Here is a 24,015-nt window from a genome sequence, read left to right as displayed (position 1 = left end):
GAGGAGAACGTGGAGAACTTCATGAGGAGAACGTGGAGGATGTGGTAATAGCCTAGGCTAAAGTCTCCCTCTGGAAAACTTCATGAGGAGAACGTGGAGGATGTGCAAAAAGGAATATACATATATAAAGAAATACTTGTTATCTCTATACAGAACAACCAAAACTTGTAGTGATACTTGTAATACATATTCCACTGTAATCAGGTTCTTGTATCAGGTTCTCGGCATTAATGGGTACAACAAGGACTGGTTGGCTCGGAGTCAGTATAATGTGTCTGAGTGGAGCATTCATGCTTCACTGCGGCATGGTATCTCAGTGGGCTAGCACTATAAAACCCAGCTTAAGTCTGGGCTAGAACAAACAGCCACACATACACATACACCTGATATGAGCGAAATATTCTCAAGCACGAGGTAAAACCCACTTTCACCTCACCTCACCACTAACATCATGACTGATACAAAGATGGAAAACAGCCAGGACAAAACATCTGGCATTAACAATACAAACTACAGCCTCAATACATATAAACAAACAAATGTAAACAGATCAGACTCAGGAATTAAAACCTGTACGTTTTTGCTATTTGGACATATGATGAAATTGTGATGCTGACATACTATGAGGAAATCAGAAAATAAACTTAAAAAACTATGGCCAGTTGTAAGGTAGATAATAAAATATACATTTTTGTGAAGGATGATAAAGATCATAGGAAGAGATTCATCCGATGATTCAATACCAACGTTATTTGGAATTGGAATGGTTAGAACAGTCATGAAGAATCATGGTTATTGAAACAATAAAGTTCCAGCTATATTGTAACTATTGATGAATATATCAGTTGATTATATTTAGTTAGAATATTAGGCTGCACAATTATTGAGGTTTTAAGAACTTTCTTTGTAAGTTGTCCTGATTCTTACCAAAAAAAGAAATCTTGGGTTCTAACTAACCTGAACTAAATCATAAGACACTTGAACCTTATTATGGTAGTATTAACAGAAATAAACTCTAAAATAAGCTAAGAAAAGACAATGTGTAATTACCCCATTAGAATAGTTTCAGGAAAACCTTCAATAATTTATCTTTGTAGATCACATTGTCTAAAGTTAAGAGTTTTCACAAACTGAACAAACTTTAAGGTGAAATATGGATATTGTAAAAACATGTTTCATTATTTGCATTATTCAACTGAATAACACAAAATTATTTTCACGAATCTCTTCATTATTTGCATATGTATCCACAAATATACAATGAACATTCCATTTCCATAGTTCTTATGAGTATGGAGAAACCAAATGCACTGCTAATACTTCAGATGAAAGCATACCTATTACAATAACATTTGTTAAAAACATCAAAGCAATTAATCTGCCACCAGTCACCCATCACAAAAAGAGACAGGAATTTAACAAGGGAATCATATTTCAAAGTCCTAGTTGCCATAGCAGCATTATAGGTAGTCAAAGTTGTAAGGTCCTTTAACTGTTTGAGACCAGCTTGCAATATTGGTTAGTGCAGTCTGTAAGTCTGATTACAAGGCCAACATACAATCTCTACTGTAATGTCGTAAGAAATGATACTACTAGTATATTATCTTAAAAGTCCTAATATTACTGATCATGTACATTTACTACATATGCACTTGGCTCTTGCAAAAACAGCAACACTGACAAAATGCTCTCCAATTAGGCTACCTGTGAGTTAACAAAGGAAAAGAGCAGAACAAATCAATGAAAATAGGGCCTGTAGACTATAACTAAAGCTAGTAAGTTGTAGTTAATCTGAATTCTCCAGTTACAGAATTGTCTTGCATACACGAAAGTGTTTCCTTCTTCTTTGTAGGAGATAGTGATGTTGTAATTGTATACATGCTATAAAGTTATGTTGAGGAGTTTCGCAAGTCTCTTTAACTGAGCTTGCTCTTTGCTTGGTGATGACTTGAAGCGATTCTTGAGGACATCCACTGCTGTATCTCTGGATGAACATGGTATGCTGGAATCAGAATTCTCTTTAATGAGCACTGAAGCTACTTCATATGATTTGAATTCAAGGGCTGTGTATAGAGGAGTCTTCAAATCATCATCCACTGCATCTATATCACACCCATTTCTCATTAGTTCCTTGGTTATTAATGTGTTGTCTTTTTCAGCTGAAAGGTGGAGTGGAGTTTTCCCATGGAAATCTTTTTGATTCACAGAAAGTCCTTCATCAATTAACATCTTAACACAAGATACACCACCAGCAATACCAAGAATACTAGTCCATACCGTCCTCATTTTTCCTTTTCTCTGTACTCAGCCCTTCTCAGTTTACTGACAGAGGACATGAACTCAATACTAAAGTTTTTTCCACATGCAAAATGTAACGCTGTTCTTCCATGTTTACTGCTACATTTGTTGACTGAAGCTCCATTTGTAAGCAATATGTGAATCAAATCCTTTGCTCCCATGCTTGATGCTACATGCAGTGGTGTAAGTCCTTCATTATTGGAAACATTGGGGTTGGCTCCAACAGTTAGCAAATGTTCCATACCGCTCCCATGTCCACTTTCTGTAGCTAGGTGGAGTGGCGTGTTAGCTTCTTTGTTAGGAGTGTTCACATCAAAACCTTCTCCAAGAAGAATTTCCAACATCTCAACATTACCATAAGTAGCAGCAACATGCAACAATGAGTCTTCCTTATCCTCATACTCTTTCATTATTGTTGATAAGTTAGTACTCCTTTGTTTGTTTTTGTCTTTGTATTCTGCTTTCAATGCTTTGATGATTGTTATGGCAATGTTAGTATCTGCTCTTGCAATGGCATAGTGTATTGGTAGCTTGCCATTGCTGTCTGGTGTCCAAATAAACATATGAGCTACCTGTAGCACATGTTCAATAACTTCTCTTGGTGCACACTCAACAACAAGATGTAGGATGTTTGAATATATTTCATTTTCTCTTGAGAAAGGTTCCAACAGACCTTTTATCAATCCAACATCATCAAGTCCACTGGATAGAGCATACATCAGAGGTGTGTACCGATTAGCGTCAACTGCACATGGTGACAACCCCCGATCAAGTAAATACTGAATCATATCAGAATTCATTTTCCACTTACAGGCTAGATGAAGACATGTTTGTTCTTCATTGTTTCTTGAATTTATATCAGCACCTGATGAAAGAATTTTGACAAACAGATGTTTTCTAGAAACTGCATAGTGAAGAGCTGTATTCCCTGAAGCATCAGAAACATCGACCACACTAGACTCTGCTAGCAATTCAAGAATAATGGCTTCACTAAAAGAAAGATGATATGCTGTTAAAGCCTTATGCTCATCTTCAGTGAGAACTGATATCATGATTCCTTTCTGTGTTTCCATAATAACAAGGTGGTGTGTGAAAGCAAGTTGATGTGTTAGTATCAAATTACAAAACTGAGAAACTGTATAAGACTTTAGAATCAAAGATATGGTTTGTGGTAGGCTGCTTTTTATAGCTACAAGTAGAGGTGTTTCAAACGCTATATTCTTGATTGACCTGTCAGCTCCATTTCTCAAAAGGCATTTAACTCCCTCTGTGTGCCCTTGACGTGTTGCCACATGCAGAGCTGTTTCCCTGTGATTGTCCTGAGCATTAATATCAGCACTGTGTTTTATGAGATACTCAATTCTGTTTGGAGAGTGTGTTGTTTTGTGGAGAGCTGTGCGACTATCTTTGTCTTCTGCTGACAGAGAAGATGGGGTCTTCATTAGAATATCCATAACTTTTGTCCATTGTTCATCTGAGAATTTCTTTTCACAGAAGAAGTGCATTAAACAAGGCATCACATCTGGTGAAAAACAGTCTTCACATATGTGCAGGAACTCTACAGTTTCATCAAAGCTGTATCCAATGAGAGCATCTCTCAATGAAATACATTCCCAGTTTACTGACATGTCTGATGCTTTTCTTTCCATGAGAAGTCTCACAACCTCAAATGGAGATCCAGTAGCCAATGCAATCTGAAGAAAAGATTCACCATCTGAATGAATTGTCTCCGGATGATACTTCAATAGCTTGCAGATGTTAATTGTTGATGCTTTTGGTCCCATAAGGTACTTCAACACAGAAATATAGTCTATATGCTGTACATGTTCAGCCTTTTTCAGCAGCTTTTCAAATATGCTACTAGATATATTCTTGATAGCAGCAATGTGTATTGCAGTGTTTCCATGTGCATCTTGTAAAGACACATCTACATTTTGTGAAAGCAAAGCACCAATGGAATTACTCTGAGCATCCAAATCATCTTTAGATGTTGGAGTTAATGATGCAGCATAATGCAAAGGAGTCTTCAGGTTATTGTCAACTGAATTCACAGTTGCATTGTTGTCCAAGAGACACTGAATATTGCTTGGAATATTGGCTCTAGCTGCGATGTGAAGAGCTGTTCTTCCCTCTTTGTTTTTCTCTTCAGTGTTGCACCTGTATTTTATTAAGGTTCTAATCATCTTTACTGCACATGGAACTTTACTGCTAATATGTAAAGGTGTTGATCCATCCCTATCAGTAAAGTTAACCATTGCTCCATCCTTCATGTCTGCAGGTCCATTTTCAATCAAAAGTTCCACCAAGGACCATCCCAGATCATTTTTTGCAGCTGAATGCAAAGGTGATAACTTTGTTAACCCTCCCAGGTCATTTGGAGCAATATTGGTGACTGTCACATCAAAACCCTCCAAAATCAGAGTCTTCACAAATTCTACAGAACCACTTTCACATGCAAGATGTAGAGCTGTTGCCCCATATTTATCCACCATGGCAGAATCAACACCTTTCTCATGGAGGTACTTCCACAGAGGTGAGTTGTTCAAGCATGCATAATGCAGAAGAGTCCGACCATGTCTGTCAACTGTATTTTTGTTTTCTTCTGAAAGTAGATACTTGAGAATCTCCTCACTGTCACCAGTCACTGCTGCCTTCAAGAGTTCATTTTGTCGATCTGGCTTTCCAATGGTGTCAAGTAAAAATTTGATCATTTCAAAGCTTCCACATGAACAAACATAACTATAAAGTCTTTGCTTTCTTCTTGATACTTTCAATAGCTGCCAATCAACATTTTGTGAGATGTGTTTCAAAGTCTTAAGTCTTCCGCGTTTCACCAGATTTTCAAGTACCAACTTCATTGGTTTACTAACTGATGCTGACATGAGTTTTTCCATAATTCCAGGTACATCCAAATTGCATTCTGATGCACGTAGAATACACTGCTTACAGGGGCTAATCCCAACATCAATTACAAAATTGAAAAGTTTTTCACTACCTGAAGTACAAGTCCCTTCAAGAATATCATGCAAGACTTCACCGAGTCCATCTGCTTTCATTTCTGTCACAAATGACACCAGTTTCTCCATGAGAAAGTTGTATCTGCCATATGCAGATAAAACATATATCAGATTTGATTTTTTTAATTTCTCCTGTAAGTTGGTGTTGCTAAGTAACCTTTCCAAGCACCTTCGGAAATCGCTATCTTCAAAAGCTTTTTCAACAAATTCCACAGAACAGAAACTATTGTGTTCTAAAATTCTAATGTTGCCAGAGTCAATGTCCTGTACAATTCTCTTTAACAAGGATGAAGTGTAACACTCTGGAATTGAAACAGCATGCTTATTACTCTGCTTTCTGTCATCAAGTCTTGACGATAGGATGGTGTGGTCAAGAAGAAACTGAAATGGGCACAATTTCAGAATTTCATTAACATAGTCCTTTCCAAATGTAAACCCAACCACATCGTATATGGATTGATGTGAAAATTCATAAAACTGCTGATCAAAGTTTAACTGTAAATATCCCATCTTACATAGGACATTTGCCTTCTCCCTTATCTCAGCACTTGAAATGTTCTGTTGGATGCCACATGCCTGTTTCAATGGTCCAAGCATTGAAAGCTGCTCTGAAAGCTCGGAAAATGGATTTAGTTTTTCAATGGCCAATTTTCCATCTTCGAAAATAACCAAAACTAACACCATGTAAGCTACCTTTTCCCTTTTCTTCAAATCAGACACAACCAATTGAAGATATGGTTTTTGAAAGAATGTTGGTCCCAAACCCGATGCATCTGTGTTTGTGAAATATAGTTTACAGCACTGGGGAAATCCTATGTCAAGATCATACTTGGTGAACTTCTTCCTTTCATGCTTTGGCATTTCCACTTGGTACCTTTCTAAATATTCCATGAACATTATATCCTTTTCATGTGTTTTCAATCTGTATTCTTCTGATGTGGTATCAATCATATTTTGCAGCAGAGACAGGTCAGCTATGTGAGCATGACAGTCATCCTTAATATGATCTTTGGATGTAGCAATGAAAAACAGAGAACCATTCTGAACGTACTTCTCAAGAAGAGGAAAATAGTCCTTCCATGATTCAAGAAGTGCTGGGGTGAAATTTGTTTTGCCAAATATGTTATCAGCAAGTACAATAAAAGAGTCATTTTGAGACAAGAGTTTGATTTCATCAGTGTGAGAAATGATTAAAGGTTCAAAAGATTTATCCTCTCTCATCATGCTCAAGAATTCTGTGATGATATGATATGCACTTGATGTCTTGCCGATACCAGACTTCCCAACCAGGAACACTGATCCCTTGCGCATTAAAGTATTCACTGCCTCTTTTGTTGCAAATGTCGGGTAGAAAACGTCTTCTTTCCATTTTGTCAAATGTCCCATACTTCTTTCTGAAACATAATAGCAAATGAATAGGAATAATTAATTGTCATAAAAGGCAAAAATTGGTATGATAATATTTAAGTTATCTTTTCACTGAGTGTATTTTATCAGTTAGACCTGATTCCCTTATCAACCATATCTGTATTTACCTAAAAAAATATGGTTTAAGAATTTGCTTTTGCTCATATTCATACGTTTTTAACACTGAACTACTTCAAGTTGACACAAAGTGACAGATTCATTAACCTTCTCACATTGACAAGTGACTTAGTGCATTTGACTCACCAATATTATCTTTAAAACTGTCTAATGTCATCTTTTAATTTATAGCAAACCTGAATAAGCACCTCTGGTTTGATGCAATCATATTAGATGTGGTAAAATGCCTGCTGATTGCATTACAATTTTGAAACAGGAAGGTTTACATAATGCAGAACTTTGTACAAATATATGGAACGGACGTGTCCTTAGGACATAACAATATGCAGGTCAGAGACAAACTCCTGAGTGAGTGAGTGAGTTGGGTTTTACACCGCTTTTAGCAATATTCCAGCAATATCACGGCAGGGGACACCAGAAATGGGCTTCACACATTGTACCCATGTGGGGAATCGAACCCAGGTCTTCAGCATGACAAGTGAATGCATTAACCACTGGGATAAACCACCAGCCCGGCAAACGTCTGAACATCTATATCTATATCTATCTATCTATCTATATCTATATCTATCTATCTATATATATATATATATATATATATTGTGACGCCATAATAGGGACAACATTCTAAAGCGACAAGGTCACAGCTTGCAATGGTTTAACATTGGTTTGTACTTGTCTATGAAGTAGTGTTCTTTTTTAAAATTTGTTTTACTTTGTCCCAATTTTGAACTTGATAAAAGGAAATATTGTAAATTTAACATCGTTTCCTTTCAGCACAGACATCTAGATGTTCACTCAGTGGGATACATCGGGTTTCAGGACACTTTATTTGTTTGTGGACACGAACCCGGCTCTTAAATTTTCTGATTGACCAATATACTGTTCATTACAACCTGTGCATGTTATGACATATATTATGTTTTGCAAGAGCAGTCAAAATTCTGTTTTACATAGAATTCTCCGTGTCTCATTGAAAGTTACAGAGTGTCCTTCAACAATATGTCGACACGCTCCACAGTTACCTCTGTTACATCTGGACACAGTAGGATTTGGTAAATTCTGTTTCTTTAAAATAAATTTGGCTTTTGTTAGTGACATTTTGTAGTATATATATATATATATATATATATATATATATATATATATATATATCATAGTGAAAACTACTTATGCTGTGCTCATCTTGCTGCATTCAGTGGTTCATGGAAGAAATGCAGGGTACTGACATCCTCACACAATGAATCATTTAAGACAATACATTCCACCACAGTTGTTCTTCCCTGAATCAATTGTAAAAGGAGGATGTGAATATATATTACTGTCATCGCATGACAGAATTTTATTGTGAACATTTGCACAAATTTGTCTAATGATTCTCTTATGAAGCATTATAATCAAGGCTCATGACGAAAACACAGCTGGCCTGAAATGTGGACTAGAAGGATTTCTGTTGGCTGCTCAGGACCAGTCACTTTCAACTTGAAAGTATCTGTCTGTGATTTTATATCAAATTGTACATATGACATGAAGTTACATCTTGTCAGTATAAACCCAGTCGTAACACAAACACAATATCTTAAGCGGCATGATGGTGTGGCTCAATTCCATCATTACCATCTTTGCCACGCTTGTAGCTTTAACTCTGAGGTCCAACAAAGTGAAGTCTGATTACTTGCCTGACTTACTTCTGGCCAACAAACTCCATTTATATATGTAAAAGTCATCAGCTTCAGACGTATTCAGGCCAACAAACTCCAATGAACTCATTTACATCAGTGTCCGTTTTGAAACTAATGTGAGCAGTCAGGCAAGTAAGCAGACTTCACTTATAAAACCTTATATTTGCATCCCATGTGTCAATACAAATAGCCAATTTTCAATTATTTGGTGTCTATTCTGACTATAAGCATGTTATTACGTATCCTTTCAATTAGTGATTATGCCAAGTGTTCGCAGTCACAATCACAAACTCATGGAAAGGCCAGTCAGCAGTTTATATGACAAAAACATGGTAACACATGGTACAATTCCATATAGTTAATCAGATGTTTGCTGAAAGCTTTGCTGATGCCTGTTTTAACCCAGATCAATCAACTATTGACCCTTTTAGAAATATACATACATAAAGTATACTCAGTAGTGAAATGCAGACATCAAAGCCTGGAGGTGCTGAAACAGTTTCGGCAGTTTCAGCAGTCTTTTATCTTTTTTTAACTGACTGTTTAACTGTTATTGAATTACATCAGATCTTTGGTACAACTTAAGTTAAATAGCCAAGCCAAAGTTCCTTGTTTCTCTTCCGCCAATAAAATCTGTGCATAAAGTAACAAATGAGAAAGATGGTGCCCATGGGAATGGTTGCTTCTCAAGAGCCTGCTTGACAATGGTACAAGAATATGTATTGAAATGTCGCACTCATGAAATAACAGAAGTTGTTACCCATAAAGTTTGTTCGATAAGGCTTATTAGCTTGCATTGATGCACTGGCAAACACAACTAAGAATCACAAGAGACTGGGCAACTGTCTGGCGTGTAGGACAAAACAAATTTCCAATAGGTCATTATCCACATTCGATAATAGGTCCACTTTTCATCATAGAGTTTAAACAAGCTTAAATTCTATTTAAGAAAACTGCCTACATCCCTTTGAAGAATTAAGAGCTATCTGACAGAGAACAGTTTGTACACCAATTGTTTTATGAGTTACAGTTAAGTTCCTTTCGAAGGGAGGCATATAAAATTTCTGACAGTGAACCATTCTGTACAACCATGGATCTGTTGAGAATAATTTTGGGGTGTGTTGTAAGCTTTCAAGACCAACCAAGAGATCAAGAAAGCAGAGAGAAATGATCGAGAAGAACCTGCAAAGACTAGTGTGAGGACTCTGTTGGCGACCTGATGTGAACAACATTCCTTTGTGTTGACTGATGCTGCCATAACGCTCAGGCTAATGATTAAATGTTCTTATGCAGTGATTGTTGTTGGAAAAAAAAAGCATAACATGCTTGATTTTAACATATTTTAAGTTTTGCTTAACGCAAAAAGGGCTTGTAGCCTCGCAGGGCTTTAATCCTTTGGGAATTATATCTGGCTGGGATTTTGACCTAATAAGGCTTTTCAGCCAAACTGGCTTGTCTGTCATCAACTGTTAACAAGGAGAGCAGATATAAACTTTAAGACATTTCCTACTAGGATTTCTGAACACTGATTGGTTACCTGTGATCTATGAACCTTGCAATAATACAAAGGGTGCATGCTAATTATTTTCTGCAACCTCAACAGACCAAAAACGACAGAAGCTCATCAGATGTTGCTATATGAAAATACAAGTACTTATGCTTGTTATAATTTGATTAAAAGAATCCCCTCAGCAAAGGCATGTTAGGATTTCTGACTGTGGAGCGAGAAGCACTTACCAGTTGAGATGTCTGGGAATTCATTCTGGTATCAATGTAAATCATAACAAGGGCAACATCCCATCTCATACACCTATCCATGAATCCACAGAAATCAGAACATGCTTCAGATGATTTCAATGGTTTGCTGTACATGTAAATATAATCTTCACCTTGATACGAATGACTATCCAAACCAGAGTACACGCATTACAGAATTCATGAGGTGACACTATACTGAATTATTATAGTGTATAAACTTGCAGTTGACACCCCAACCCCCAATATTTATGAAGGTGGGAGTGCTTATATCTTTACTGAATGCAAACGAGGTTCATAAGATTACAGATGTGCATGCATGTATAAACATCACAGAGAGGGGTGTGACTCCATAAAGCAAGATGTCCAATGATATAACAGCGCATCTGTTTATTTTACACTTGTCACGGGACAAACAAGGACGTAACTACATATGCATTCTACCGGAGGCTATTATTTCAAGGTCGAAAGACGCATTCAGTTATCTCATTACTGTAATCTGCTTGAATGATTATACACGTGTATCGATACCGTAACTGATATACTATCCAGCTTTTATTGACGATGGATCAATAGAGACTGAGTTGATTGATACACGTGATAATTGCACCGGATTTGATAATTACACAGATCAAATACAAACGTTTTACAGAATGCTCATGTAAATTGCATAGAAATATGAAACTTTCAACAGCTTGAACAAAAATGCTTGAAATACCTTTGTATGGCTTACATGTAATAACTTATGATATTACTTCTGTCCATGTGTGACAATATTTTGAATTACCAACTTACTGTCTTTTGTAACAAACGTAGTAAAACAGTTCATTGTTGTAATAACACTGACATGTATATATGTATTTGATGCAAAGGCGTGACTTATCACTTTATATTCGCTTAGGTAACATTACGAACTTTAGATTATGGAAAACAACTAGTTACAATTCAGTAAACGTCAAATTAGTAAGTTCAATTATGTTTAATCTATTCGAGCTTGGATGTATAATTACTTGTGTTTATACATTATGTTTCAGTATATGAAACATGACAACGTAATGATGCCTAAAAGTAAATTCAAACTATTCTATTGTGTTTGAATTCTTTGTATGTCCTTGAAATTTCAGTATATTGTTTCCTATTTATTAGGTAGTTGAAGGAAATATAATTTTTAGTAACCTCTAAACCATTACATCTAATTCAATCAAGGTGCATACAAAGTATTTTAGTATCCATTCCCAAGAAAGAGTACCAGGCACTTACCTCTGTAAAAACATCATAATCCCCTTTCTCGCCGACATGCGTTCATTTGCTAAATGCTGTACAAGCCTATGATAATGATTAGCAATTGTTATCAAAACACTTTAAATACTTCTTCTGATTGATACTAAAGGTGGGATCTCTCGTAGGAAAAGCTAACATTTGCTCAGCACTGCTAAATTGGTTGAAATAATATGTACAGTGCGATTTTTAAAAGTACAACACACATGTGCGTCTCTCGCTGAATAAGAGGTGCTTTCTGTTGACGACTGTATGTGGCTCTCGCTGTGAGAAACTGCCAATTACCTGCCCCATAAACACGTCACTCGCTGTGAGGAGCTGATTAATTTGCCCCATATATGCATCTCTCGGCCTTAATGAGTTAATTGATCCACGTATGGAGTACGGAAACTACCGATGTTTTGCAAATGCACAACAATGGGAGGGAGATAACTCTACATTTGTTTTTCTTGTTGTCTGCTAGATTTTATTTCTTCTGAAAATCTAAGATTAGCTAATTGCCGTACTCTGGTACTCCTAATTTATGATCCAATACCCGTGCTTCAAACAGTTCAAAATTAACATTGAGGTGTTCAGTAAGATAAATATACTAACGGAAAAAAGTAACTGTGCATAACATAAAATTGCATAAAATAAAAATTATTTGAAAATATAGCTGTGAGCAGCGATGTTGACTCCTTGACTTTAATACAATCTAGCCATTTGTACCTGTCAAGTAGATATCGAAAGTAGTAATGGCTAGAGTAATGGCTATCACTGTCAGTAATGGGAAATGCGTCATTCATTAGCTTTGAATTCTTATGGTCCTGGGTTAGATACAAAGGATTGTGTCGTATGGTTTGGATAATGACACTTGTGGCTTTGGAAAGAGACTACAACCAAATGATGAGAATTGTTTGCTGTGATTCACATTATATGGATTCAAACGTAGGTCTATCTCAAACAACAAAACAAACATTTCCAGTAATCTATTTCCAACAACATATAGAAAAATTACCAAGGGCCTTATTGACTCAGCATACTTACATTACTACCGAGCTCATGATGAATCTAGAAAACTTTATTCCACCAGCAGAAACATCGAAACGTGTGTTTATATAGAGTTAACTCAGTCCTTCCTCTATTAGGAGGCGGGGTAGCCATTGACTTGCAGTTACTGACTATGACTTCTTATTGTAATATAATATGTGCTGGTGGCACTGGCAATACTCACGCTAAATTGAGATGATCTCAGTGTCAATGTCAGTGTCAGTGAATCATAACAAGCACTTAACATGTGATTTCACCAATCTATGAATCCTTTGAAGAAGTAATTAGAAAGTAAATAACTGTCAATCCTATTTTGCCTTGGCAGGCCACCTCTCGCTAATGTGTTCACTGATGCAATCTCTTGTGAAATTACAATGTCGGTTTAGAGAGAGTCAATATGCATTAAAACATGTTTTTGGACCGGATGTGAGTGTCGGAATTCGGAATGGAGGGATGTCGGATTAGAGGGTGTTTCTTATATGATATTATGTAGGGACAAATTCAAGACCAAATATACATGTCGGTTTACAGGGAATGTCGGATTAGAGAGAGTCCACTGTAATTCTATTTGCCCGTTTGACAACTGGCTCGAACCCAACCGTCACTATCGACAGCTATTGTCGGGAGAAGCGAATGTGCGAGACAGTTATGACATAACATTACGTCACTACCGAGAACGCCCACCTTCTATCGCATTGTCTGCCGATAGAGGTGCCTGGCAAGTCATGATCAACATTAAGGTGTTAGTAGATACTGCTCTTTCTACATGTCAGCTTATATTTCAACGGTTGCAGCATTGAAATGTTGACATGAGGCAGTAGGGTGCTGTATTTTCTATAGCCCATATTAATATCCATTACTCTGTTTGTATCATGCAATCCACAGCAAGTAAGATATTTCAATGGTCAGTGCGCGTATTCATTACACTCCCATCACGCTGTCGTAACTGAACTTCAGAGCAAGCAAATATACACCTATAAACAGGTCACTTATAACCATAATCAGCAGACTGACTGACTGACTCAGTTTGGTTTTACGCTGCTTTTAGCAATATTCCAGCAACATCACAGCGGGGGACACCAGAAATGGGCTTCACACATTGTGCCCATGTGGGGATTCGAACCCGGGTCTTTGGCGTGACGAGTCAACGCTTTAACCACTAGACTACCCCACCGCCCCCATAATCAGCAGAAGACACAGCTGATAACCAAAGTGGATTTGCTCTTTAGGCATTGGAAAGCCTGCGAGTGGGGGTTGTTGGCAGATTTTACTAACGCCTCCATCAGCTATCTCAGTTACCTCTGACAATCGTGAACATTACCAAACAGTGATACTTTCAACATGCACCATAGAAAAAAAAATGATCAGCAAACTTTTGAGATACATACTGCAAATTTTCATTGTGATCTCTAGAGAACCGATGAAGATAGCAAATACAGTGAGGAAAATAGAATTTCACTTGTCCCTCTGTTCTCTTTGGAGATTCATTACTGTAATGGGTAGATATAATCGGCCTTAACAGCCAACATGCACAGGTATATTTTTGTCGAAATCGGACGGTTGGTCTCATAGTTATGGGTGTTTGAAACACGCTAGCGGACCTTCCAAACACAGCCGGGATCGCTGGGGTCATGTACATTTTTAAGAAGTTCTGGAGAAGAAATAGTTCCCTCTTTGACAGGCTGTAGTTCCGTTGTCCTTGGGTCTACAGTCAAAAACAAAATGTTCTGGAATTGCCAGTGCTTCAGCTACCAGATGCACACACACATGACATACGGACCAACGGAAATGCCTACCCGTCAAAAACGTGAAATTTCCTTCAATTCAACACGGCGGCCAAACGGTGCCTCTTAGCCCCATGGGTCCTGCAGTTGAAATTGAAGGTAATCGGATTCCTATTTACAATAGGTCTCCTGCCTAGTGGCAAGGAGCCCTAATAAACATGAAGCAAAGCACTTTGCACTGAAGTTGATGTCAAGTATCGCGCGTGACATGTGCACTTTGTGCACAATGAACTTACTCACTTTTTTCGTGACATCAGCAAGACAACCACATTCGGCTGACCCACCTAAGGATGTTTGACTGCCCGGACCATTCCCGGCTTATGTCCAATCGGTTCCAGGACTGTTTGCAGGGATTTACAGGACGTGACATCCTGCGTCCTATACCCATAAAAATTGACAATGGACGCAATAAAATTTATTAGCGCGTCCACAGGGACTCAGAAAAAGGTCTAAATACTTTTTGTAAAACTTCCAATCAAGTGACAATAAGTTATCACTGAGTTTGCTACTAGCTGGGTTATGGTATTACTAGCATTTGCAAATTAATCACAGTAACAATGTGATGATCATGATACACAATACAATAACAGTATTAATAATAATATTCAAGTGTCTGGGACCCCCAATTTGTTGTCCAGGACCCCTGAAAATTAAGAGTATGAGTCCAAGGGACCCTCAAATACAGGACTCAAGGTAAATCCCTGTGTATGGAAGCGATTGAGGGAGCACAACATCCGGCCCCGACGGCCTGCAATATGTCCAATTTTGTTCCAACGTTATTTACAGGCAAGTCTTGCTTAGTGCAGACAGCATCTACAGCACATGAGACAGGATTGGGATGGAGTTTTGTTCACTGATGAGTCGAGATTTCTTCAGGACAACTCAGATGGCAAGGCAATGCTGAACGGTATGCTGACTCATGCATTGTTCAACGTACAGTTTGGTAGCGAATTAAAGCATTATGGTATGGGGCGACATCACATCTCATGGTCCGATACAACTTGTCATTGTCAGTGGCAATCTGACTGCGATACAGAGATGAGATTACTGGGCCTCATGTGCAGCCGTTCATTCAAGGACAGAGATGTAACTTCATGCTTCAGCAAGAAAATGCCCGTCCACATGTCATTTGAGTTGTGGCAGATTTCCTGAGACAGAAGAACATTCCTGTACTCCCCTTGCCAGCTGTTTCTCCGGACCTGTTCCCTATTGAGCATGTTTGGGCTGAACTGGAGCAACTTTTACGTCAAACCCAGAATCAGACATTGACTATGCTATTGGAACAAGCGTTGGTTCAGACAATGAACATCATTCCCCAATCTTTCTTCAATCCCTTGGTGTCATCTATGCGTCGTCGTTGTCAAGCCTGCATCAAAACCAATAGTGGACACACACGATGCTGAATTTGTGAACTGACTTTTGATCTCTTCAAGGGCGTGTCATGATGCCTAGTGTCAAATCATACAGATTTTGATCTTATCCTGTCTACAGTTAAACAGTGATTAAGGAAAGAACCACAAATGATGTTATTATCTTTTTACATTAAAATATGGCATATCAAATAATGCACAGTTACTTTATTCCAGCAGTATATGTTGTTCACTTGTCCCTTGGGGACCATTGGTTGATGCACCCTCTATGTTTGTTTATGTTCCCCTCGCCCTTCTGGCTCAGGGAAAGTAAACAAACATAGGCCCTAGGTAGTTTTAAAGTACCAGTAGGTATATGTGTGAAAAACCCACCTATAGCCCATGTTAATGCTTGAGATCTCTCAGAAAGCTGGGTTTCCATTGCAACACTTGCAAGTGCAGACTGTTGGCCACATTTGACTGAAACAGAAAAAGGTTATGTAATTTTCATGTGTAATGGATCCTGGGACTTTTGTCTTGTCTTTAATCAGGGACAAGTCAAATATATATCTAGTCCATATATATTTCTATTCTGTTGACACATCTAACATTTTTCTCAGCAGTTTCTGGAGTGAGTGGGAGGTTTGGTTCTGCCATCTCATGTTGCCTGTTGTGCTGAGACAAGCTCTACAGATATGGATGCATGTCTTATACATGAAAGAACAGTATAATAATACTTTGGGGGATCTTATCATTCAAACACAAGAAGCCTGAGTCTTATCCTTCGTACAATGTACTTATTTTTGTGGGATGAGATATAATAAACTGGGTTTATCAATTAGTGTGCCCTTTAAAGTTGCTATTATCAATGTACTGTCTAAAAGGATTACAGGTACAGAAGCTCACCTTTAATCAGAATGAAAGGGGTGCCTCAACATGACAAACACTGATAAATATTGGTGAATTTGCATGAACCAAACATGGACCTGACAATTCAGTGATCTACAGCAACAGGGTATGATAACACACCATGAACCAAACATGGACCTGACAATTCAGTGATCTACAGCAACAGGGTATGCTAACACACCATGAACCAAACATGGACCTGACAATTCAGTGATCTACAGCAACAGGGTATGATAACACACCATGAACCAAACATGGACCTGACAATTCAGTGATCTACAGCAACAGGGTATGATAACACACCATGAACCAAACATGGACCTGACAATTCAGTGATCTACAGCAACAGGGTATGCTAACACACCATGAACCAAACATGGACCTGACAATTCAGTGATCTACAGCAACAGGGTATGATAACACACCATGAACCAAACATGGACCTGACAATTCAGTGATCTACAGCAACAGGGTATGATAACACACCATGAACCAAACATGGACCTGACAATTCAGTGATCTGCAGCAACAGGGTATGATAACACACCATGAACCAAACATGGACCTGACAATTCAGTGATCTACAGCAACAGGGTATGATAACACACCATGAACCAAACATGGACCTGACAATTCAGTGATCTACAGCAACAGGGTATGATAACACACCACCAACCAAGTCACTGAGGCAGACCACCTGATCCATTTGGTTTCCTCTGACAATCAGCACAGGTAGATGTGGCGCAATTCTAACCCACATGGGAAGTATATTTGAGTCTGAGTAGGGGCATATTGTATCAAACAAAAATTACTTGTAACTTGGTATACATAAATTAATTGTAGTTGGTATATGAAGTGACCCGTGAATACCAGGTTAGAACTTGTCTTCAGCAACTCATGCTTATCGTAAGAGGCAACTTACGGGATCAGATATTCAGACTTACTGACTTGGTTGACATGTCATCATATCCATATTGCGTGGATCTATGCTCATGCTGTTGATCACTGGTTTTCTGGTCAGGGCCCCGTTCCTCAAAGCGATCGTAACCCAACTCCCATTCTTTACCATTGACTTACGACTGTCGTAGCACTACGATCACTCTCCGGAACGGGGCCCTGGACTCAATTTCTTACCGACGGAAACTAGCTGGAATATTGCTGTGAGTTGCATTAAACAACAAACCAACCAAATGGTACACAAAGTTGGATAAGTGCACTTATGGAGTGCTTAATATCAATATCTAGTATAGCCCAAACTCGCCACTTAATACTGGGAAACTTGAGATTATTGGCTTGATAAGCTTGATAAGATTGGCTTGATACAGTGCAACTTACCATTACTGCCATGTCCTGATCGAAGATGTGCAGGTTTTCGGTAATGACTGAACAGTGTTCCAATCTTCCTTGTGCACCTGGACAGAGGCTTAAACCAGTTGTAATGTTCTGAATTTAGAAATCCTTCAGGAATGTCATAATCACGTTCTCTCTCAGGCTGTGTATGCAGAAGGAGTACAACATGTGGTCTTTCAGGATCTTCCTGGCCAAAATAAGCACCCACTACTGCTTCTTTGGAGACAAAATCAAATTTCCGATCTGATTTTGTATTTTTGGTAAGTAATATAAAGGCGATATTACATTTCCTTTTTACTTCACTGGCCTTGTCTGTAATTACAGCACCAAACTGTGGATGATCAAATAAACACACTTTTGCCTTCTGGTTATCTTCCAATACAATGTCTTTCATGCCATTCAGGATTTCATCGGCCAGCTCATAATCCTCATCTGCATGTATTAAAGCTGCATCAAACCTTAAAATTCTGCTGGACTCTGCGTCAGACCTAGGGACAGCATGTAGGGGTGAACAAGGACCAGTGTCTGCTTGGGGATGAGTGCCAATGTCTGTCTGAGGTTGAGTGCCAATGTCTGTCTGAGGTTGAGCACCAGTGCCTGTCTGGGGTTGAGCGTCAGTGTCTGTTTGGGGTTGAGAGTCAGTGTCTGTCTGGGGTTGAGCATCAGTGTCTGTCTGGGGTTGAGCGCCAGTTACTGTCTGTGATTGAGTGCCAATGTTTATTTGAGGTTGAGCGTCAGTGTCTGTCTGGGGTTGAGCGTCAGTGTCTGTCTGGGGTTGAGCATCAGTGCCTGTCTGGGGTTGAGCGTCAGTGTCTGTTTGGGGTTGAGAGTCAGTGTCTGTCTGGGGTTGAGCATCAGTGTCTATCTGGGGTTGAGCGCCAGTTACTGTCTGTGATTGAGTGCCAATGTTTGTTTGAGGTTGAGCGTCAGTGTCTGTCTGGGGTTGAGCATCAGTGTCTGTCTGGGGTTGAGCATCAGTGTCTGTCTGGGGTTGAGCGTCAGTGTCTGTCTGGGGTTGAGCATCAGTGTCTGTCTGGGGTTGAGCGCCAGTTACTGTCTGTGATTGAGTGCCAATGTTTGTTTGAGGTTGAGCGTCAGTGTCTGTCTGGGGTTGAGCATCAGTGTCTGTCTGGGGTTGAGCGTCAGTGTCTGTCTTGGGTTGAGTGCCAGTGTGTGTCTGGGGTTGAGTGTCAGTGTCTGTCTGGGGTTGAGCATCAGTGTCTGTCTGGGGTTGAGTGTCAGCTACTGTCTGTGATTGAGTGCCAATGTCTGTCTGAGGTTGAGTGTCAGTGTCGGTCTGGGACTGAGTGCCAGTGTCTGTCTGGGGTTGAGTGTCAGTGTCTGTCTGGGGTTGAGTGCCAATGTCTGTCTGAGGTTGAGCACCAGTGTCTGTCTGAGGTTGAGCACCAATGACTGTCTGGGGTTGAGCGTCAGTGTCTGTCTGTGGTTGAATGTCAGTTACTGTCTGTGGTTGAGTGCCAGTGTCTGTCTGTGGTTGAGTGCCAATGTCTGTCTGAGGTTGAGCACCAGTGACTGTCTGAGGTTGAGCACCAGTGTCTGTCTGAGGTTGAGCACCAGTGTCTGTCTGGGGTTGAGCACCAGTGTCTGTCTGGGGTTGAGTGTCAGTGTCTGTCTGGGGTTGAGTGTCAGTGTCTGTCTGGGGTTGAGCATGTCAGTGTCTGTCTGAGGTTGAGCACCAGTGTCTGTCTGGGGTTGAGTGCACAGTGTCTGTCTTGGGTTGAGTGCCAGTGTCTGTCTGGGGTTGAGTGTGAGCGTCTGTCTGGGGTTGAGTGCTAGTGTTAGTCTGGGGTTGAGTGACAGTATCTGTCTGGAGTTGAGTGTCAGTGTCGGTCTGGGATTGAGTGCCAGTGTCTGTCTTGGGTTGAGTGCCAGTGTCTGTCTGGGGTTGAGTGTGAGTGTCTGTCTGGGGTTGAGTGCTAGTGTTAGTCTGGGGTTGAGTGACAGTATCTGTCTGGAGTTGAGTGTCAGTGTCGGTCTGGGATTGAGTGCCAGTGTCTGTCTGGGGTTGAGTGTCAGTGTCTGTCTGAGGTTGAGAGTCATTGTCCGTCTGGGGTTGAGAGTCAGTGTCTGTCTGGGGTTGAGCATCAGTGTCTGTCTGGGGTTGAGTGTCAGTGTCTGTCTGGGGTTGAGTGTGAGTGTCTGTCTGGGGTTGAGTGTGAGTGTCTGTCTGGGGTTGAGTGTCAGTTACTGTCTGTGATTGAGTGCCAATGTCTGTCTGAGGTTGAGTGTCAGTGTCGGTCTGGGATTGAGTGCCAGTGTCTGTCTGGGGTTGAGTGTCAGTGTCTGTCTGAGGTTGAGAGTCATTGTCCGTCTGGGGTTGAGTGTTAGTGTCTCTCTGGTGTTGAGTGTCAGTGTCTGTCTGGGGTTGAGTGCTAGTGTCTGTCTGGGGTTGAGTGTGAGTGTCTGTCTGGGGTTGAGTGTCAGTTACTGTCTGTGATTGAGTGCCAATGTCTGTCTGAGGTTGAGAGTCAGTGTCTGTCTGGGGTTGAGTGTCAGTGTCTGTCTGGGGTTGAGCGTCAGTGTCTGTCTGGGGTTGAGCATCAGTGTCTGTCTGGGGTTGAGCGCCAGTGCCTTTCTGGGGTTGAGTGTCAGTGTCTGTCTGGGGTTGGGCATCAGTGTCTGTCTGGGGTTGAGCGTCAGTGTCTGTCTTGGGTTGAGTGCCAGTGTGTGTCTGGGGTTGAGCATCAGTGTCTGTCTGGGGTTGAGTGCCAATGTCTGTCTGAGGTTGAGCGTTAGTGTCTGTCTGGGGTTGAGCACCAGTGTCTGTCTGAGGTTGAGCACCAGTGACTGTCTTGGGTTGAGTGCCAGTGTGTGTCTGAGGTTGAGCACCAGTGACTGTCTGGGGTAGAGCGTCAGTGTCTGTCTGTGGTTGAATGTCAGTTACTGTCTGTGGTTGAGTGTCAGTTACTGTCTGTGGTTGAGTGCCAATGTCTGTCTGTGGTTGAGTGCCAATGTCTGTCTGAGGTTGAGTGTCAATTTCTGTCTGGGGTTGAGTGCTATTGTCTGTCTTGGGTTGAGCGCCATTGTCTGTCTGGGGTTGAGCACCAGAGTCTGTCTGAGGATGAGTGCCAGTGTCTGTCTGGAATTGTTTGTCAGTGTCTGTCTGAGTTTGTGTGCCAGTGTCTGTCTGGGGTTGAGTGCCAGTGTCTGTCTGGGGTTGAATGTCAGTGTCTGTTTGGGGATGAGCACTAGAGTCTGCTTGGGGTTTAGAATCAATGTTTGTAGTGAGTTGAGAATTAGCATCTGCCTGATGTTGAGACCTTGTGTCCATTTGGCCTGATGGAAGGTGTTTTCCTTGGGTTTTAGGACTGTACTATGTATGTGAAGGAGGGAGGAAACGTGCCTATGGGGGAATTAGGGTGAGTGGCATTGGAGGGATTAGAATTTTTACACGCTCTCGTAGTTTGCGGATCAGCTTATATTGTTGCATCCTCACTGTCATTAAGAAGTAGGTCAGAGTCTGGTTGATGCTTAGAGTCAGTGTCCGAGAAGTTTGGTGATATGGTTTCTCTTATGAGTTCCTTGACATGTATGATCTTCTGAATGTTCTTGGTTTGTTGGAAGCTGAGAGTCACAACCACCTTGCTGCTCAGGGTTTACTGGATCCATCGAAATGGAACTAATGTCTTATAATAACAGACAGTCACTTGAATGTGGAGATTGCAAGTCTCAGACAGGCTGAACGAAAGACCACTCTTGGTACATGTCATTGTTTTGTTGAGGGATTTTCACTATAGATGGAGTCTTATCCAGATTTCTCTTCCTCCTACCTCCCAAAAGTGTTGTACACTTTACCTCTGTAGTGCTTCACCTAAAGAAGAAACAATTTGATTATAGCAAGTGAGGATTTATGATGCTTTGAGCAATACATTATTCCATCAGGGGACCCCAGAAATGGACTTTACATGTAATCCTGATGTGGCAATCAAACAAGGGTATTGAGGAGTGTGATGAGCAAACACTTTAACCGCAAGGCGTAACATTAGAATGTTTTTAGAGATATCTTAAACAGACTTTAGAGCTGTGCCCTTCAAAGTCCATATTAGTATTGGACAATTCTATTTTTGTTATCATTGCTGAGGTCAATTAATGAACTCATGTATATTTTGGTCTTGAATGTTCATTGTACTACTGCACTGTTAAAAATTGTTAATGAGTTTGGGGGTGGTTGGGAGGGGATCACATGTATGTCTGCTTTTGTTATAAGCTCATAGTTCTATATTTACAAGTGAAAACAACACAAGTGATCAGATCACAAAGATGGACACTTAACAAGGGAAGCCAGTAGTTAACTGGCGCTGATCGGTACTGGCAATGTTTAAAGAGTTTATAAAATACCTATAAATTCTCATTTACATTATTTTGTTCCTCAATTAAAGAAATTTAATCACATTGCCATAGAATTCAAGATAAATGGTAAAGAGAATTACATAAATCATAGACCTGTGAAGATCCGTGTTAGAATTGGTCTTCAGCAACACATGCTTGTTGTAGCACATAACACAAACAACTTTTGTTCTTTGAAATCTTAACGTGTAAATTTCCAGACCCTCAAAAGATTTTTAAATCCAGGTTAGATTTGACCTTCAGTAACTCATGCTTGTTGTAAGAGGCGACTTACGGGATCAGGTGGTCACCCCCCTAACTTGGTTGACACGTCATCGTACATCCCAATTGCAAAAATTGATGCTCATGATGTTGATCACTGGATTGTCTGGTCCAGACCTGATTATATACAGTTCGCTGTCACATAGCTGGAATATTGCTGAGTGCAGCGTTAAACAACAATCAATCAAACAGAAATCATAAATTCTATTTTAAATCAGGTGTGATCAAAGGGAGATAATACATCTAAGGGACCGTTCATAATTTATTGCTAGGGGTGATGATGATTTTTAGGAGGGGGTCCACCCATTTTGTTAGGGGTGGGGGCATCAATTTTGTACACATGTACTGGGGCAGCTAGTTTGTATATACAGATATTTAAAAATTATGCTTAAAAAATATGGGAAGGGGGGTGTCATTGATTATGTACATGACACATGCAGGGGAGGTCACTTTGTATATAGATTTTAATGGGGGGTCACTCACATTGTACATCATGCACGCACGCACACACACCAGCCATAAATTATGAACGATCCCAAAGCAGTAGTAAAATCTCCCGTAAGACGTTCTATTACCCTGCACAGAGCATTGGGTCTTTGCTGAAATATTCCTAGATTAGTCAACAGCACGGGTGCCATCGTCATAAATATATTTTCATATACATTTTAATAGATATATAGCATTAATGCATTTCTAGAACTCATTATATATTGACTGATCTATAAATATTTAAGCCTCGACAAGTGCGTGTGATCCACGTATCTGTTCGAAACTCGACCGACGAAACTCTTTTTGACCGTTATGAGGGAGGCTCAACATGACTTTTATATGGAATCCCTACTGTTGTCATAAGTTTCCAAACAAAATCGAATTTCACGTGTTGCCATTGTTGGTGAGTTTACTACCTCCACACAGTTTAACACCCTGCCCTTGATTTCCCTGAAGATATTCACATGTAGCATTCCATTGTACTCCCATTGTGTAGACATTATGTTATAGGTTAAACAGCAACGCTTTGAATATATATTTACCTTTACAATTTACATTTAGTTGTCCTTGAAGACACCGGTCATTCCATTTCGCAATAGGAGCCACGTAGGCATTTAGCTACTTTCGTTTTGAAATGAGGCTGGTCAAGGGTCAAGCAAATCAAACAGGTCACGGTCGTTTGTTTGCCTAAACTTGGCTTAACCCGTAATCAGATTGAATCAGCTGATTTTAACATATATATATATATATATATATATATATATATATATATATATGCATAAAATTATATAATAGCATTAATTTACCGTGTGCGAAAACGCAATATGTTGGAAAGCGCACGTAAAATCTATAAGTAGTCGCCATCCTCATTCTTATATTAATATAGAATAGATATTTGCAA

At 39.8% G+C, this 24,015-nt stretch overlaps 2 protein-coding genes across 5 annotated transcripts; both read right to left on the bottom strand.

Annotated features, from left to right (window-relative positions):
- Nucleotides 1-2,099: 2,099 nt before the first annotated feature.
- LOC124264760 lies at nucleotides 2,100-18,729 on the bottom strand. Its single transcript, XM_046699538.1, has 3 exons — nucleotides 17,982-18,729; nucleotides 16,131-16,217; nucleotides 2,100-6,709 (listed from the first exon to the last, which is right to left on the bottom strand). The coding sequence occupies exons 1-3, from the start codon at nucleotides 18,388-18,390 to the stop codon at nucleotides 2,283-2,285; spliced, it is 4,923 nt and encodes a 1,640-aa protein (XP_046555494.1). The 5' UTR covers nucleotides 18,391-18,729; the 3' UTR covers nucleotides 2,100-2,282.
- A 13-nt stretch (nucleotides 18,730-18,742) lies between these two features.
- LOC124264761 (coiled-coil domain-containing protein 8-like) lies at nucleotides 18,743-23,741 on the bottom strand. Of its 4 annotated transcripts, none has more exons than XM_046699539.1 (6): nucleotides 23,657-23,741; nucleotides 20,947-21,828; nucleotides 20,589-20,826; nucleotides 20,467-20,540; nucleotides 19,450-20,106; nucleotides 18,743-19,185 (listed from the first exon to the last, which is right to left on the bottom strand). In XM_046699539.1, exons 2-5 carry the CDS (start codon nucleotides 21,258-21,260, stop codon nucleotides 19,455-19,457), a joined length of 1,278 nt encoding a protein of 425 aa, XP_046555495.1. In that variant the 5' UTR covers nucleotides 21,261-21,828; nucleotides 23,657-23,741; the 3' UTR covers nucleotides 18,743-19,185; nucleotides 19,450-19,454. The 4 variants fall into 4 exon arrangements, with proteins under 4 accessions (XP_046555495.1, XP_046555496.1, XP_046555498.1 ...); XM_046699540.1 differs by having other exon boundaries at nucleotides 18,743-20,106; nucleotides 20,947-20,993; nucleotides 21,042-21,828; XM_046699542.1 differs by having other exon boundaries at nucleotides 18,743-20,106; nucleotides 20,589-20,754; nucleotides 20,971-20,993; nucleotides 21,042-21,828.
- Nucleotides 23,742-24,015: the final 274 nt, after the last annotated feature.

This window comes from Haliotis rubra, unplaced genomic scaffold (genome assembly GCF_003918875.1).
Source record: "Haliotis rubra isolate DU_JTF1 unplaced genomic scaffold, ASM391887v1 Scf94, whole genome shotgun sequence".
In the NCBI taxonomy this organism is placed as follows: Eukaryota; Metazoa; Mollusca; class Gastropoda; order Lepetellida; family Haliotidae; genus Haliotis; species Haliotis rubra.
Note: the sequence above shows the minus strand (reverse complement) of the source record. Positions and strands in the feature narration are given on the sequence as shown.

Bases quoted from the DNA above. Each gene is read 5' to 3' on its own strand.
- LOC124264761 (XM_046699539.1), bottom strand. From the start codon at position 21,260: ATGCTAATTCTCAACTCACTACAAACATTGATTCTAAACCCCAAGCAG. The intron at 20,541-20,588 runs GCACTGGCGCTC...AACCCCAGACAG, and splicing joins TGACACTCAACCCCAGAAAG to ACACTGACGCTCAACCCCAG. The intron at 20,107-20,466 runs ATTGGCACTCAA...CCCCAGACAGAC, and splicing joins ACTCTCAACCTCAGACAGAC to ACTGATGCTCAACCCCAGAC.
- LOC124264760 (XM_046699538.1), bottom strand. From the start codon at position 18,390: ATGAAAGACATTGTATTGGAAGATAACCAGAAGGCAAAAGTGTGTTTA. The intron at 16,218-17,981 runs GTAAGTTGCACT...TTTCTGTTTCAG, and splicing joins ATCAGGACATGGCAGTAATG to TCAAATGTGGCCAACAGTCT. The intron at 6,710-16,130 runs GTGGGTTTTTCA...ATTATGTTTCAG, and splicing joins AGCATTAACATGGGCTATAG to AAAGAAGTATGGGACATTTG.